This window comes from Ictalurus punctatus, chromosome 7 (genome assembly GCF_001660625.3).
Source record: "Ictalurus punctatus breed USDA103 chromosome 7, Coco_2.0, whole genome shotgun sequence".
NCBI lineage: Eukaryota > Metazoa > Chordata > Actinopteri > Siluriformes > Ictaluridae > Ictalurus > Ictalurus punctatus.
The window spans coordinates 28,444,428-28,462,599 of record NC_030422.2 but is presented as its reverse complement, the minus strand read 5'-3'; the positions used below and the strand labels follow the sequence as shown (position 1 = coordinate 28,462,599).

At 45.0% G+C, this 18,172-nt stretch overlaps 1 protein-coding gene across 1 annotated transcript in view; it reads left to right on the top strand.

The window, feature by feature from the left end:
* LOC108267314 (cadherin-2) overlaps positions 1-18,172 on the top strand; it is a 103,230-nt gene that overhangs the window by 886 nt on the left and 84,172 nt on the right. Inside the window, exon 2 of the mRNA XM_017471329.3 lies at positions 973-1,081. Within this exon, the coding sequence (XP_017326818.1) occupies positions 973-1,081 (109 nt within the window). The remainder of the gene's footprint in view (positions 1-972; positions 1,082-18,172) is intronic.

Sequence of the window (18,172 nt, the reverse complement as noted above, 5' to 3'; positions counted from 1 at the left end):
CAATCTGTCAGGGTTAATAATAAGGTATTTAATGATATATTGTAGCATGTACATGTAGCATGTTCTATGGAGAACAAACTGGGAGAATATTTGCATGGATTTCATCCAAGACAAAAAAAAAAACAATGTCTCGTAAAAAAAATTCCCAGAAACTGAAATAAAAAGGTTAAGGAATTTCTTCAGTGTGTGATGTTTCTTTTCCCGGATCTTCTCTTTCCTGTTTACTTTCTCTCTGATTGCTAATAAAGAACATCTTGAGCCAGTTTCTCCGCCGACGTTTGGTGTGTAACGTGTCCTGCTAACTCAGTGATAACCAGCTATTGTTCTCCCCTCGCCTTGTTTTCATTGAAATTCCGCGGAATGAAAGAGTGCAAGTGGCATGAATAGCTGGGATGCTGTCTTACTCATTCTTTTAGGGCCCCTCACAAAAGAGATTGTATTAAGACCATGGACTGGTGGTGGTTGTTTGGGGGGATGTGGGGTGGAGGGGGGGAGGGGTTGGTCGTGGGGCAATATGATCTAAGGGTCAGCGTAGGCACTGAGAGGTTTGCGAGGAGTTTTACATACACAGACTCTCAAATCCTGTAGGTTTTTATAAATAAATAAATAAATAGTGCTCAAAAGGAAACACCTCACTTCACAAGTCCTGTGTCTTTCCGAACTTGAGGCCGCCGTTCGGACGGAGCCGATCCGTCTCATACCGCCGTGGGCGGATCTAATGCTGCCGATCGATCACTGGCCCTCGCGCGAGCTCGGTGGAAAACAAAACGGTCGCTGTTCTCGTTTCCTGCCCTGCTCTGCAGTAGAACACTTAACCTCGCCGGCCTCATTAGCCTAATTGCATTCTCTGTCCTGCTATAAAACAGGTGCTGCCTTTGTATATGTGTATGTGTGTGCGTGTGTTGAGGGGTTAAGGGCCATGGGTTAGGGAATGTTAATTGTGCACTGATGAGTCACTCTGTGATTTTGCAGACTGGCACGGACGGCAGAAGCTCCATACCATGCAGGCCTGGTTTTTCTGAAGACGTATACGACGCACCGATGCCTGAAACCCTACTGGAGGGACAGCCGCTTCTCACCGGTAAAAAAAAACAACAAATAATAAAACACACAAAAGCGTGTTGTGGGCTCAAGGCCATGGTTGTGTGTGTTTTTCTCAAGTGCATGTGTGGCTAGTAGTTGAGTACGAGAAAAAAAAACAAAACACTCAGTGTGTGTCTGTGTGTGTGTGTGTGCTACTCAAAGAGAAAGTTATCAAATGTCTTATTGTGTGGCTGTGAAAGTGTGTGTCGGTGCTTTGTAAGGTGTTCTGCTTATTCCTGTGTGTGTGTATCTGTGTGTGTACGAGTGTGTATAGGTATCACATCAGCTCCACGTGTGGTTCTGATCTATGGTGGGTGAAAACAAGCTTCAGACATGTTTAACCAATTAGCCACACTGTTATGTGGGCTTAAAAGCCATGTTGTTTGGTTTGTACACCAATAAAAGTTCAAGCTCTGCTTCTAATCACCGACTTGCACCAAAAAAAATCACCCCCCCCCAAAAAAAAAAAAAAAAAAACAACAAAAAAAAACCAAACGAGCTTTTCTTAAACAGCCTGCAGAGTTTCCACTTTGTGAAAATGAGTGTGGTTTGTTGCCAGGAAGAAAAACAATGGAAAAATAGGAGGGAAGCAGCTTAAGCAAATTTTTGGGTTTCTTGTAAAGTAGAACTTTTTCATTGTCAGCAGTTGGAGGAAGAATCACGTTTCTCACCGTTATATCTTGGTTTTAAACTAGAGATGCATTGATTACACTCTCACACCATACGTCGATACCGATACCGATACCAATACCGATAACGAAATACGTCACCGACTACCTGCTAATCAATCCCGAACATCGCGGAACATATTCTGTATTTAATGTTTCCCTGTTTTAAGTAGTGGCCATGAAAATTGCACGTTCGTGTCCATGCACATGCCTTTCTAGACTCTTTAAAATGTTAGCTAGTTGATTTTAACTGTACATTAGCTAGCTCTATAGGCTACCTTGGATTGAGTAGGGTTGAAATGGAGAAGAGCAGATTTCCATTCATTCTTTTATGTTTAAGACAAACTATGGTACACTTATAGGGAAAAGTACTGAGTGGTGTGTATTGTGGATATTTGACACATAGTATGTGGTACTATAAGGATGTGGACCTGTAGGGAAAAAAAAAAAAATGCATGGTTAATTGCAACTTTGAAACAATCGGCACGAATCAAGTCACATGAAGGTTAAGATTAGGCTGGAGTTCACTTTTATATAACTTCATTAATGTAAAATTGGACACAACGCTTCAATTCAATCCATTTTCAGTGATGCACCTTTACATTTCCATTCTTTTTTCATTCTTTTTTTTTTTTTTTTTTTTCCCACTGACATCAAAGCAACAAAAAGGACATGTATCCAGCTCACAAGTACCTGGCAAAGCAGGCTGAGGGGGAATAAAAGCTTTCCTTTCTTCTATTCTCTTGAGTAGCATCCTTGTCGATAAGACCCCAAGCTCGCAAAACATCTCAGAATGACTTCTGGAGCTTTTATGGTCGCTGAGCATGTCCGACGCGTCTACTGTTTGAGAGTCATTCACGGGCCATTTGGGAAAGGAAGGCTGTGTCCCATTCCCGTTCCCATTCGCAATAAATGCAGCCTGTTTCAAGAAGCTCACATTAAAACGACTTCCTGGTTGGTCATGGAGGCATTCCTAACCTCATGAAGAATTCAAAAGAATTTGAATGAATGGACGTGATGTACCGTGGATATCGTTTGATCTTATATATAAGAGAATATATGAACACTAAATCTGAACTTGCGTAACCTTTCACACCAACTGGTACGAGTGTGAGAACATGTCACATTGTTCACATCCTTGCTGATTTATTTGTAATGTGTACTGGTACTGCGCAAGAGAATTGGCTTTTACATACATACTACCAGTTGCTTTTTTTAATTAGAAACAAGTATTCCGCCCCCGGGGCTGAAATGGTCCTTGTTTTAGAAGCTATACCATCGTAGAACAATGCTACCCCAATGACTTGTAGACAGTTTTAAATGAACGTGTGAATGAAGCCCATATCCAGCTGCTCCGTAAATGGTTTGATGGTGTCTTGATGTGCTACGGCCAAATGAAGCACAGCCAGTAATTATTGCCTCAGACAACCCTCACCATGGTGTTAGCTCCATCTATGGGCTTGCGTTTGATTAGAGCCCCCATCTGAACAGAGTGGCTCTGGGAGCTGCTGTTGGATTTCACACATTCGCTACAGATATCACATGCTAGTGGAGAGCGTGAGGTAGTCTCAGAGAGATGAAGAGCCGTGGGGGAGGGGTGTTGGAGGGAGCCATAGAGAATGAGAGAGGGACAGAGCGAGGGGAAGGAGAATGCCATGGGTTAGAGGTCACCATTTGCTTTCTTTACCCTTTCAACCCGCTCCACTCCCTCACCATTCAGTCTCCTCCAATGGGGGCACCTTGCATTCTACTGGGTTTGGAAGATCAGCCAATAAGCAAGGCTCAAGGCCACTAGTGCACAATGTCATCTTTATCGGGCATGCTTCAGCATCCTCCCAACCTATTATCCCGTACGAGCATTGAAAATCCCTTGATAATTCTCCTCTGCCCTACCTTTATGCATGGTGCACAGCCCAATGGGGAAACTAATGGCCAGAGACCGTGCTAATGAAACACCATCCGCTAATGGTGGCCCCCGTAGGGCGCCAATTTTCACGAGACATGGCTCTCAACGAGAGGCCTCACACAGTACTCGCCAATTTCCACAAATGCAATCATGGCATTTGATCAGAGTGGTCCCATATTACTGTGAGGGTTTTCCATAAAACTCAACTCATTAAATGTTATCGCGGATACATCGACTGCTTTGTATGCATTTTCTAGGAGTGGCCGCAGTTTTTTTTTTTTTTCTCCTTTTCTTGCAAGGGGCTCATGGCTTGGTGAGGCAGGATTAATAGCATGCCAGGCTAGTGCAAGGAGGGTGCTGGTGGTGGTGGTAATAGTGTGGTGAGGGGGTGGAGGGGGGGCAGCCACATTCATTACTTTGCTTAATTGCAGCCTCGAGGCTGTAAATAATGATTGAAATAACTCTGGACTGACTCGTGCTGAAGCCGCTTGTTGCTTGTGACGTGAGCCTCAGCACTCACGGCCGAGCAGGTCTAGAAAAATATGCGACACGTGTGTGATGATGCACGTTGCTCATACATCTGGATTTTAACATAGAAGTGGTTTGTTTGTTGCAGAAGAAAACTGATGGCCTCATCTGGCTAATGTAGGGAGCTTTGTTTAATAGTCTGATCGCTTGAATAACATCACACAGGCAGCAAATATTAGGAAACGATTAACAACAGTAGAGACAGGCATATATTGAAGTAAAGAAGGGAGATCTTTCTATATGAGTTATGTCTGTGCAGACGGATAACCACCATTACGTGAAGCTTAAAGGCACCATCAAGTGCTCCAGATAGGCTTATCTCATTCTTTATATAGTTGATAAGCTGAGGGAGCCATTACTTCTTTAAATGTACTCCATTACAGCTCTTTGCAGCAGGTTTCCTCTTGGCTATTTTTAATAGATCATGATGTACTGCTGATGCTTTGTAATAGCCTACCTTTTAAAGCCTTTCTCATTTTTACCCATGCCATCATGATTCAGCCTGGCCATTATGACTATCTGTTCCTAAAACTGGGTTAATGAATATTCCCCCAAGCCTAATTGAACGGAGTACACTTTCAAGGCGCCACCAAGCATCTACACCCCTCCTCCCCCACCCCGACCCCTTCAAAGCCATCCATCCTGCTTTTATTTATCCTCGCCCTCCACCGCTCTTCTCCACGGCTTACATTTTTATTGCTAATGAAGCGTTTCTTGGCATGACGAAAAGGGCAAAATGTGGATTCTAACCTGCTTCCTGGTTTTCCAGTGCATTTAGAGAGAGATATAGAGAGAGGGAGAGAGAGAGAGAGATGGGGAGGAATATGTGGCCATGGTGAGCATGAGACCTTCTCAACCGGGGTTAGATTTGTAAGTGGGGAGCCACAGTTGACTGACTTTACAATCTTGCCGAAACAAGCGAAGTCAATACTATCTCATGCAAGAGGCACTCACTCGTAACTGGACTCTTTTATTTTTTTCCCCGCCATTCAGTTCTGAATAGTGGGCCACAATAAGATAATTGTTTTATATACCAATGAAGTCTTGATGGTAACAAATTCAGAGAACTGTTTGGTTTAACGTTTGTATAAGCACGAGCTCAGTTAGGTTTGTTGGCCTGATTTTGGTGAATAGAAATACATTTGAAATGTGTTTGTCTTTGAAAATGGCCCTAGTTGTACAGTTAATGAATGATCCATCTGTCCACTTTAATGTTGATGATATCCTAGACAGCAAGAGGTCATGGTTTTGTTTCGTTTTTTGTTGTATTTTTATTTTTTGGAGCTTACTTATTCTTGCTGCTGGAGAAACTTAAATGTTGTATGAAGACAGAATTGCGTTCTTGATCAGTCCAACATAGCAACATTCAGTGGTGGCACTATGGGGTTTAGCGGTTAAGGCTCTGGGTTACTGATCAGAAGGTCGGGGGTTCACTGCCAAGCTGCCACTGTTGGGCCCTTGAGCAAGCCCCTTAACCATCTCTGCTCCAGGGGGCGCTGTATCATGGCTGACCCTGCGCTCTGACCCCAACTTCCTAACAAGCTGGGGTATGTGAAGAAAACAATTTCACTGTGCTGTAATGTCTACGTGACCAATAAAGACTCATTATCAATGTAAACTACAACCAATTTTCTTTAATCAAGAGTTGGTCTTGATATCATATTGGTGTCTATAACACTAAGGGACAGGTACTAAAATCTTTGAAACCCATTTTGGCCATGTTAATCAACTGAAAGTCAATGTGTATTAAGAAGTGCGTTAAACAACTTTCCGAATAATCCCTAATTAATATGGTCCATTGAGATTACACACAATGGCATTCTGTTCCAACACAAATGAATCCTGCTAATGCAAATGGCCAGAAACACCAATTGTTCCCTTAATCCCACCAAATTAAATGTGAATAGATTAAACAGAGACTACATTTCCACACACATTTCCAGATTAATCCAGACCGTGAAGAATCCAACCTTATTTAGCAGATTCCAAGAGCCCCCAGATCCTGGCGTCACCGTTCACTGACTTTCTTTTAAAAGATTTTCCATCTCTAGAGCAACGCATGAAGGGTTGTTAAGGATCTCTGTGATGTCTACACGCACCATTACAGCAGCTCCTGGTACACCTTGAACCACTTTCGACTATTTAGAGAACAGTGTTTGGCCAAGCCTGACCCTTACGACCTAGTCCCTGTAAATCTGGCTCTGGGTTCATGCCCCCGAGGCATGTTCTTCATCCAACAAAAGCACGTGTTTGGTTTATAGGCGAGCGAGTAACCTTAAATCACGTAATGCCGAGACCTCGTCTAATGACACGACTATGGCTTGACGATGGAGGAAAGAATCGGAGCTCGTGGCATGATCAAATTGGGTCTGGGATCTGTCGTGTATTGTTGTCAGGCTTTATGCTGTCAGAAGATGGATGGTGCACATGTGGCTTTGTACATCCTGGTGCTTAAAACAACTGCAGTATCAGCGGGAGATGGATTTGATTTTGATTCCAAATGTGACACGCTGTAAGACATCAGAGAGAAACAAGATCCATGACTTCAGCACACAGAGCTCCCAATAAAGCCACTGAGTCGGGAGCGGATCTCGGTCGCTCCCCCCTCCTTATGGTCTTCTATCTTCGGTGAAATCTTCATTCTCTTCTGTCTCTACATCACGACGACCTGACTGCTGAAATCTGTCCCTTTTTGATCCGGCCAAAACGTCTAGGGTTTCCGTGCCAGAACTGCTAACTGCAAGGTGTGGCTTCCGCGTCTCGAGCAACGAGGGAACAGATTGATGAGTTCAGGGTCTTCTGGCTCGATCGATACATTGTAATGAAGGTTGTATTTCAGTTCTGACGGATTTTTTCGAACCAGGCCACCGCTTCTTCATTGGACAGTGTCGTGACAAATCCTCGCTGCACCCCTGTGGCTACATTTATGACGCTCTGTTGCTCCTACTGTGTCGTTCTGTCGTGTGCTGACTTTGATTACGTGGTGTTTCGCATGTGTCATGAACATTTTAAATGAGCACTGTTTGTCAGGCTTATTTTAGGGGCGGGAAAAAAAAAAGCATCCTAATGACTTGAACCATTTTTCTTTCTTAGCAGAGTGCGATTGTGCCTGGTAAATGTGTCAGTGCTTTGTCTCACACTTTGTTAACACGTTTGCTTTGCATGATGATCCTTGTACGTGCATGTATTATTCATGTATTGTGATTTCTATCAGAAACTTGAAGTGAAGTAGCATGAATATTCAGAATATTCTTCTTAGTCTAGTTGTAGTCTATCGCTACTCTCGTTTTTATAGACCGTCGGGGAAATCACGACACCCGATTCCCGACATTTTCAACCTTCGCTGAATTTTCTCCATTCGCCATACATTTGGTGGAAGTTACAGCAGTAGACCATATGGCTTTTATGCGCTCGTGTTTTTTTATTCCGTCCTCCCGTAAAGAGACAGATGCTGCGTTTTGACTGGATAAAGCACAGGGACTTTGATTTGTGGTGGATCATGAAATGTTTTTTTTTGTTTTTTTTTTAAACTTGCGCATAATTATTCGAGCACGGAAAGCTCTGTCGCTTTGAGACATGCTTTTTATAGGCTGCAGTTTATTGAGTTTATTGATCCCGTGGTCACCTGACATGTATCGAGTCACTTCGGCCTGCGATGGCAACCGTATACTTTTATGCCGTGGCGTCTGTTAAACAAAAGATGAGCTTATTGTGAGATGTTTATGGTTGATAATAAATACCAAATGGGGTATTTCGAGGATCGGCGGTTAAACGGAAAGCGTTTAAGTGATCTTTGTCAACTGTGCTAAGTGAGGCTTTTTTTATTTTTACTTTTGTTCTACATACACATTTAAGACACTATCAGTGCGAAACAAATAGCACCCCGATTGTCAAATCCTCCCATTATTTCCTCATGTGTTTAGCAGTAGGAGTATCACCTTTTGGCACCCTGGGTGCCCCTTGTGTTCGCGCGCCACGGATTTCGACACAGCCTGACCTTAACGCTTGAGAGTGGCAAAGCCAGTACGGCTAATTGGTGAGCTCCTTTTAAGGTCAGCGACCTTTACTGAGCTGCGAGAGCTATTATTTTATTCATGTTCGACCACCTTGGATTTTGCATTCTTATCAGAGCTGGCAGTCTGGACAGTGTCTTGCCTGGGTTGAGGCAGTCCAGGACGTTTGGAATGTCCCGGGACTGATAAAGCTGTTAGCATTAATGTTAGCTCGTCTCTTCCACCCATGTGTCCTCTCTCTCTCTCTCTCTCTCACTCACTCACTCGGCTCTCAGCTCGTTATCGCGAGCAGAGAACGTGAGTGACACTAACATTAGGCAGCTGAAAGAGGTTCTAGCTTTCAGTTTTTTTTATCTACTTCACCTTCTTTTTTGTTGTCGGGTGTGCGCTTGTTTGCCCTTGGCATATAATTAGCCCGCCTCAGCTCTCTTGGCCCACAAGGCTGGCAGGTTTGTGTCTGCCGAGAGTTCTATCAAGTGCCTCCCACCGCCCTCTCCATTTGCCACTTGGTCAAATTTCATGTGATCCATCACACTTTTTAGGCACTGCTGCATTCAAAATCGTTAACGGAGAGAACATCTGAACGCTACTCTATTGTATTTCCTGTCTCTCTCTCTCTCTCTCTCTCTCTCTCTCTCCCTTTCCCCCTCTCTCTCTCTCTAACTCAATCTCAGACACTCTCACCACAAGCCATAATTTTGTACACCCAGAGATGACAGTCATTTCCCAGCTGTAGTGTCTGCTCATGAAAATGAAGCCTCTTTGTCGGTTATATGATTGTGAAATGCACCTGTGTCACCGCAGGAGGGGACGGCATCATGGGATGAGCATCTGATATGCCACATTTGCGCCTCGGTTGTTTTTTTTTCTTGTACAGACGTGCCTCCTTTCTCGCACAGAGACATCGAGGTCTCTGCTAACCTACTCCAGATTTGTGGGCTGAATTTGATTTACCTTCATGTGGCTCGGCAGAGAGGGTTCTACGACCTGCACGTCTAATGAGAGGGAGTAGAAATAGCAGTGCTGACCTGGCTTTCTGCTCCAGTCGAAAGTAGATGGGGGAGGGAAGCGGCAGACAAAAGAAAGAAAGAGCAGCCTGGCACTTGGCAGACAGCAGATCAACACTTTGCAGAGAAATGTTTATTCTAGCAAAAAGCTTCCTTGTGTATTTTCTCTCCTCCTCATTCTTTCTCTGGTGTCCCCCCCCCCCCCCCCCCCCATACTCCTTCTTTTTTTTTTTTCTTCTGTGAGGGGTGAAGGCTGTTTGGCTTGATCTTGCGTCTCCTCCTCTACAAAGAGGCCCAGTATGCACTGCTCTGCCGTTGTTGAGCTGCCAGTCCACGGAGCAACTCAATGCCCCTTTTATTTCGCCCTCTCTAGTTCTTTCTCGTTCTCTGTCTCCTGTGCACGCTCTTTCATTCTCTGTTTCTTTCCATGTCCTTTTCACTCTGGCCATCTCGATGTGTCTCGCTGCGCTTTATCTCGCAGTCGTCCTTTTCCCCTTTCTATATAAACTCGTACACCAAAGACAATCCGTAGTGTAAAGTCCTTCAATAATTTAAAGGTAAACGAAGTGGAATTGAAGTGTAGTAAGGAGTGTCCCGAGATGTCCTTCATCAGCTGTGCAAGCAAAGGTTCTTTCTCAAGATGCTCTTACCACATACAGCTTCAGAAGTACTTTGATGTGTTTGAGTTTATATATATATATATATATATATATATATATATGGTGGGTGGTCTATGGTAAGGGTGCGTCACAGTATTTTAGCTGTATTCGCAGCTTCTCGGAGCTCTTCTAGAGCTACCTGCTTGGCTATCTCAGTCACTGGAGCATAAGACTCATGAGGCCCCTCCACATGTATGTGCATATTTTTGAAAATGTAGCTTTTTTGCCTTCCGTCCACACAAAAACGGTCTTTTGTGTCACTCAGGTGTCATTGTTTTCATTAGGACCGGAAAAAAAAACAAAAAAAACCAAACAAGAAATAGTTCCATCTCATCGTCAGGCCGCACGTCCATGGATTTTTGGCCATGTTGGTGTTTTCCCTATATTGAAACTCCTCTCCTGCGGAATACATTTAGGCCTGTATGTGGCGTCGTATCGCTATCGTTTTTTTTTTAAAAACGCCGATCGTATGGATGGGAGTCATGTATCGATTATGAAACAGGGTTTGCGCTTGTGTTTTTATTAGAGACTTGTGTTAGTCAGTCTGGATGAGGCCAGCTGCCAAATGCTGAACATGTAAATGTGAATGTAAATATCTTGGATTAACTCCAGGGTCAAGATGACTGCTCTGAATGCTGATGTCATCAACAGGACAACCTTGGATTTTAACCTTCAGCGTTCTCAAATACCACTTCCTGGTATTTCTTCAGCTAAAAAACAACAACAACAACAACAACGACACTTGTCACTTGGATGTTACAGTCATTTGGGACTGCCACGTCTATCTATTATCACCACGTCCGGTGGTTCTCTATTACTCTTTATCTGTCCAGATATGGAGGTCCCACAGGATCTTTGTTGGAGCTTTGATGTTTTTTTTCACCACTCTGTGGTTCGTCATATTTGGCATGTATAATATGTCCAGCTCATTCTCCTCGCAGATGTTCATGTACGATCTCTAACCCCATGCTGTGTGATGTTTCTGTATCTTGCACCCTGCTGCTTGGTGCTAGATTGTCTTGGGAGCTTCTTTGCACAGATGTACAGTTTCAACCCTACTTCGATTGATCTTGCGGCCGAGCGCTTTGGTGTATAAAAATATCTTTCTTTTTTGATTATTTCCATGCCTCTTGTGTCTTGCTCCATTCCTCTCTCCCGTCCACCTCTATGTTCATTGTGTAGGTTGATAATCAGTTCTTCTTTTCCACAGAAGTCTCCATCAAGCATAGAACTAGAGGGAACAATTCAATACCAGCAGATCCCTGCGTCCTGTTCTTCTCTCCATACACCCCTTTGTGTTTCTTTAGCTGTGGTTTTTTTGATGAGCACAGAGCAGGGTGTGGCTCTCTTTGGCACAACTGTTTGTTCTCCGAATCGGGCATCAGGTTTCCTCGCTGGCACGGCCTGACTCCTGTAGCGCTTGGATCTCCATGCATGACACTCGCAGGACACAAGCTGCCATAATAAATCAACAGTGAGCTCATCTCCTGGAAAAGCACAAGAATGTGAAGAAGTAGAAGTAGAAGGAGGAGGAGGAGGAGGAGGTCAGAAATGGTAGTGCGCATGGTCTGTGGTTTCTCAAACCCTGCACTTGGAATGTTTTTTTTCTTTTTTTTTTTGTCTTTCTCCCACTCGTCTGATTCAGCTCATCAGGTAATCGCTTCCTGTTATGAGCCACGCCAGGTGCGGAATGGGGAAGAAAGCACAATGATGCAGTGAAATAGCAAAACTCGAAATAAGGACGTAGGGTGACAGCAGAATACAAGAAGAACGGGTAAACCTACACGGAGCGAGTAAATTACAATACATATGCAGCGACTGCTGAAATCATCAGATATTCTAAGCCCGCTTGCGACAGATTTAGCTGCGGTACAGAGGTGACAGTGAAAGTGGGAGATGATGGTAATTGACCCTGATCCTGTAACCACACGAACAAAGGTCTACTTCCTCCCTGGGAGGCACAGAAACAGCGATCAAACACTTCCCACCCAGGGCTCGGGTTTCACAGCAGCGTTTCCGAGTCGACGTGTTCTTTTTCCTCTCTTTTCTCTTGTCTCCAGCCCTTTCGAGTCCAGCCCATCCCTATTCCCCCCACCCCGTCTTTCCACCTCTCAGTCTGTTCGCGTCCATGATGGATCGTCCATCCTGGCCTTCTGACCTTCAGCGCTGACCTCCTCTGTCACTCTTCGTCCAGATAAACGACCGATGGAGAATAATTGATGGTGCCCTGGATGCAGGTTCTGGAGAGATACCCGAAGATAACGTAGACGCGCCGGGCTCCGTCTGGACGAGTTACCCCGTCGCTCGTCCGTTAACTCCTCGGAGAGAGGCTATCGAGTCGGAAGCCTCCAATAGACAGAGAGAGCATCACTCTGATTTATGTAATAGAAGATCTTGTGAGAGTGTGTGTGTGTGTGTGTGTGTGTGTGTGTGTGTTTGCTGGAAGGTTTCCAGGAGCTTCATCCCCAGCTCCGGAGACCTCACTTGTCAGTGCCTCCCTCTCTGTGATCTTTCATTTCATTTAATTTATTTAAATCTGGAGAGAACACATCAAGGGCAAGCTTTAATTTACAGCAGTGCAGAGTTACACAAACCCCCCCCCAAAAAAAAAAAAAAAAAACCCAGTAGATGGGAATGAAAGCACGACAGGACGTAGAGACCCGAAAGGAATCGCGATGTGATGATGTAATATTGATATTATGATCGATTCTGTCACGACGCACATTTTCCCGATACTCTGCATATCATGGTGTCTTTTTTTCAATAACTTAAATAACATCGATGTACCTCAGCTTTACTCTTTCGCTGGAAGTCTGTTGCATAACGAGGCGTTTTGTGTACCGTAGACCCGCCTTTGAATATTCTCACACTGTCATTGGTTACATTCTGACCACTCAGAGTGGAGAACTGGATATCCTCGGTATTTAGAATATAGGCTTATCTCAGTCTGCTCATTTTGAAGCTTTATCGATTGACCTGCTGCCTTTCACAGAGCGCCGGGTGAAGGAAAACACACTCCTCACACTCCATCTCACACTGATGTCACCGGGACTCATATCAGCTCTGCTGGCGTCAGTATTTACTGTGAAACAAACCAGAGGCACTGAGCAGGAAACATTACAGTACTAGCTTGCGCGTGTGTGTGTGTGTGTGGAGAGCAGCTTCAAATATACACTAGCTCGGGAAACTGTGATAGACCACATCTGCATGGTCTGGTATGTGTACGGTCCAATTACGGTCTTGAGTGCAGGAGGCATCTAGCCAGAAGGGGCACTGCTTAACATCCTTTACTGACCGAAACAGCAACATAAATCTGAAGTGGACCGCTCCGACGTCCGTCTTCCCCTCCACTAAACGAGACACGGCCTGAATTAAAGCCCGTCTCTCAGCCTTAGGGCCGTCCTCGCCGACGCTAACGGCTCCGGCTTGGCCCACTTCGAGATGAGACGAGTTTAAAAAGCGCACTAAGCATTTGAGCTGGCACACGAGCTCTTCATGGGTTGTCGATGGTTGTTGCGTTTGTAGAACACCGTCGAAGCGCGTGCGTGCGTTCATGCGTGCAACAACGCGACGGCGTAATCGCTCTTGTTTACGAAATGTAATACACGTTCGGCTGCGGGCGCAGCTAAGCGCCAGAAGGTAATTTGATCGACCGGGCGACGGTAGACATGGAAACATCTAGCTCATTAAGGATGCAAAGCCTTCTCTCTGTGTTCCTCTCCCACTCCCACTCCTCCAACACACACACTCGTCTTCGGCATACCGCTCTCACTCTTTATCTTTATCTTTCCCCCTTTCTCTGCTTTCCAGTTTCAGGATATTTTACCGCTGACCGTTGTAATGTGTTGACGCTGGAGACTCCTTAGAATAAAAACAAACACACACACACAGAATAAAGATCTCTGAAGGTAACTCCAGCATATGAACTAGTTTGAATTGGTCTATATGGAGCATCTGTGTGTGGGATTGTGTCCTGCGATGGGTTGATGGCCCAGGGTGTCCCCTGCCCTGCCTTGGGATAGGCTCCAGGCACCCCGTGACCCTGTGTAGGGTATGCGCTGTGGAAAATGGATGGATGGGAATGACAGTTTTCATTTGGAAGTCCCTCTTGTATCCCGGAGTCCAGACCTTGCCTGATGTGTGTGTGTGTGTATATATATATATATATATATATATATATATATATAGCAACGGATTCTATCATACTGTTTTTAAGTACTGTTTCGTACAGGAGTATGTGATTTGGGACACAGCCGTACAGTGAAAAGTGTGGGAAAGAATGATTAGGTGATGATCACATTTGTCCAGACAGTGTTTCTAGCTCCACCCATGTATCCATGTTTGATAGCCTGCCAAGAAGGGTACTCAAGAATTTAGCACAGATACTTGGGTACTTAGATTAGACATGGATCAATTGGCGTTTATGGAACTCAGTTGTGGAATGGACAAAAGACAAAATGTGGAATAATGCATTTGTACAGCAGAGAAAAAACAACAACAGTATTTTATTCTGTTAATCTCACCGTTCTGGTCATCCCCCACTCCAACCTCACCACTGCTGCCTCGCTCTCTCTCTCTCTCTCTCTCTCTCTCGCTCTCTTTCTCTCTCTCTCTCTCTCTTTCTCTCTCTCTCTCTCTCTCTCTCTCTCTCGCTCTCTCTTTCTCTCTCTCTCTCTCTCTCTCTCTCTCGCTCTCTCTCGCTCTCTCTCTCTCTCTCTCTTTCTCTCTCTCTCTCTCTCTCTCGCACTCTTTCTCTCTCTCTCTCTCGCTCTCTTTCTCTCTCTCTCTCTCTCTCTCTCGCTCTCTCTCTCTCACTCTCTCTCTCTCTCTCTCTCTCACTCTCTTTTTCTCTCTCTCTCTCTCTTGCTCTCTCTCTCTCTCGCACTCTTTCTCTCTCTCTCTCTCTCGCTCTCTTTCACTCTCTCTCTCTCTCTCTCGCTCTCTCTCTCTCTCTCTCGCTCTCTCTCTCTCTCTCTCTCTTTCTCTCTCTCTCTCTCGCTCTCTCTCTCTCTCTCTTGCTCTCTTTCACTCTCTCTCTCGCTCTCTTTCACTCTCTCTCTCTCTCTCGCTCGCTCTCTTTCACTCTCTTTCTCTCTCTCTCTCTTTCTCTCTTTTGACCTCTTTCTCTCTCTTGACCTCTTTCTCTCTCTTGCCCTCTTTCTCTCTCTCTCTCTTTCTCTCTCTTGCCCTCCTTCTCTCTCTCTCTCTCTCACTCTCTCTGTCTCGCTCTCACTCTCTCTCTCTCGCTCTCTCTCTCTCTCTCTCTCTCTCTGTCTCGCTCTCACTCTCTCTCTCTCGCTCTCTCTCTCTCTCTCTCTCTCTCTCTCTCTGTCTCTCTCTCGGTAGCTACACACAGTGTAACCTTTGGCAGGCGAGGCTGCAGGTGCGGACTGGAGGACTTTTACAGGCAGTTGTCTTTTAATTCGGGCCCTGGCCGATGTTTCAGCCAGCCGCTCTGAACTTTTCCTGCCTGGCACTGGTGACGTGTCGAGCGTCCGTCTGGACCCAGTGACAATGACTGTTTGAGCAGCTCGAAAGCTCACCTAGGTGACGGCATAGCTTCTTTCCTTTTAACTCGGTTACAGAATTTACGCACACAGTCTTTTCCCCCCTTCGACCGAGCAAACAGAACTGAACAGCAGCCGTCCAAACTCACCGTCCCTGCTACTCTATCTCACAGACCCACGAAAATGTACGAACGATGAATTAATATAAAGCGTTATTATATTTATTATAGCATACCCGGATGAGTTCTCGCTACTGTTTCCATAGCAACACCTTACACAGGGTCTTGTATTAATGAACTGATTAAATAAATGATGTTATTGAACAAAGGAACACTGCTGAAGTATCTCATAAGGAGGCATTTATGTAAAGTTTACGGGCGGAGGCTGGTGAGGGGACGACTGGTGTTTATAGCTGCTATAACGTAAGTGAGAGCAGCACCTTGTCTCATGGACGTTCTGCGACGTTACCGGTAACTATAAACGGATGTAAAGTATGACGCGCTCTTCGGTGTAATCGTAAGCAAATTGCTACGGTGTAAGAGGAATAAAAGGCTGCGGGATATGGAAGGATCCCGTTACACATATGATGTGTAACGCCGAGGCTGCTTCACACCACCCCGTAGACGATTCGTTTCCTCTGACAGCACACCCTCGAGTGTTTTACGGCTTACGTTTTATTTTTAGCTGAAGTGCACTCATAACAATGAGCATGTCATGGTTTACAAGGCCACAAAAAAGGCATTACAGTGGGTCAGTTGTGGAAAGAATTCAGCTCCCTGTGTGTGTGTGTGTGTGTGTTTCTCTGTCTTTTCTTCGTGGGAGGCCACAAAGGAACGTGACCCCTCCCTCCTACCCACTCACAGGCCACGCATAGTTTTCCGACTTCGATCTCATGTTTACACAAGCGCGAGACTCGGAACACATCAAAACCCCCCCATGTGTTATTTATTTTATCCGCGTGTTTTTTTTTCTTCTTTCTTCTCGGAGATTGTGTATGGGGTGTTGTTTACACCGAGCGTTTGAAATGGGCGGTTTCTGATCTCGAAACCAGCGCTCAGACGTTGGCTTGAATTTATTTCCCCAGCCGTTTTGCTCGTCGAAGTGCACAGCTTGGCAAGTGGATAGAGGAGATTTGCCGGGTGGGTATTGGGGATTTAATATAGAGAGGGACAGATTTTATAGCTGATTATTTAAGTCTCGTGAGCTTTTCCAACCTCTGTGCTAATATCGTTGTGTGCGGGGTGTGTGTGTGGGGGGGTATTGGAAGGGGGGTGAGTAAGCGAACACCAGCATAAGCAAAGTCGCGCCGGAAAGTCGGCTAAATCCCGAGCGCAGACTCGGTGGATGCAGTTCACAGAGCATCCGAGTGCTCGTAAATTCTGCAGCACACGTAATTACTGCCTATGAGCCTTTGTAGCTTTTGCAAATGAGCGGTTTTCCTTGTGCGGCCTATTAAATTTCCGCTAGCAAATTGAATAAGTGGAGGAAAATGACAGCTGCTGGTGGGCCGGCGTTCCGATGTGAAAGCCTTGTTTTTCTCCGGGTGCTCAACAGTGACCGCGTTGTCTCCGAGGCCTTGAGGTCAGTCGCACAATAACAAGGTATTGTGCTGTGAAAATGCAGTGCAGCCACCAGCGGATTTCGACACTTTGTTACCCCGCCTCGACTCCGAGAGCACTGACAGGTGCATCAGAGGCAGCCGTTTGCCTGAATTTATGATGCATTTCTATTTCCCATTCCCGAGGACAAATACAGGACCTCCTTTTTTTTTTTTTTTTCCTTTCTTCCCCCACTGCGATTTTATCAGTTTAGTCATAGAGCTGTGGAATTTAAGGGCTAAAGTTTGATCTGACCTTGACTGTCACGGTAGATAGAAACACAGACTGTGTGTAATGAGAGCATGTGTGTGTCATCCTTAACCCCTACACACTCTGTGAGCATTACATTATACATCACATCATGGCTTTGTTTGTTTCATTAGACCTGTTATCCAATCACCCAATCAAACAGCAAGCAAGGAGTGACATCATTACAGCCAAAGAGGAAGACGAAGAGCTCTTCTGGACTCTTTTACACGTATTTAACTCCACACTCTGTTCATCCGAAATGAAACCCGAATGGTCTTGCTGTCTGCATTACAGTGGACGCCGGCTCCTGATGGCGGATCGTTCAGCCTGGAACACAGACAAAATAAAAGAATCGGCTAAAATAGATGTCATCTAGAGCGTTTATAGAGCTTTTAGCGCATGAGATAATTGGACTGGAAAGATCTCGGGGATTGAAAGCTTGGCTAGTGAAGAGAAATGAATGGTATGAGAACTGTTAAAGGCAGGAGAAAAGGAATTAAAAATCTGCTGTAATATAACGATCACACTACACTGTCCTGGATCATTTTCCTGTTTTATTCCTTACTCTTTCAGACCCAGCGTCCGGTAAAACAGATTTAAAGCAGTCTTTTGTTGTTGTTTTGTTTGGTTTTGCTTTGGCCTTATTTTTGTTGGATTTTTGAGCAGAATAAAAGAACACCCCCCCCCCCCCCCCCCCCCCCCCCTCCCGCCCTCTTCATCGGAAGATTTGCAAGATTTAAAATAACACTTTGGGATTTCGCCACATTCGTATTCCATTTCCTATTCCTTTCATCGTGAATAAAAACAAAAGAAATGTGCGAGCTATAGTCTTGAGGCATTGGCATGCATTTTCTTCTAAGACAAACCTTCTGATCCTCTCTCTCTCTCTCTCTTTCTCTCTCTCTCTCTCTCTTTCTCTCTCTCTCTCTCTCTCACACACGCACACACAGGAAT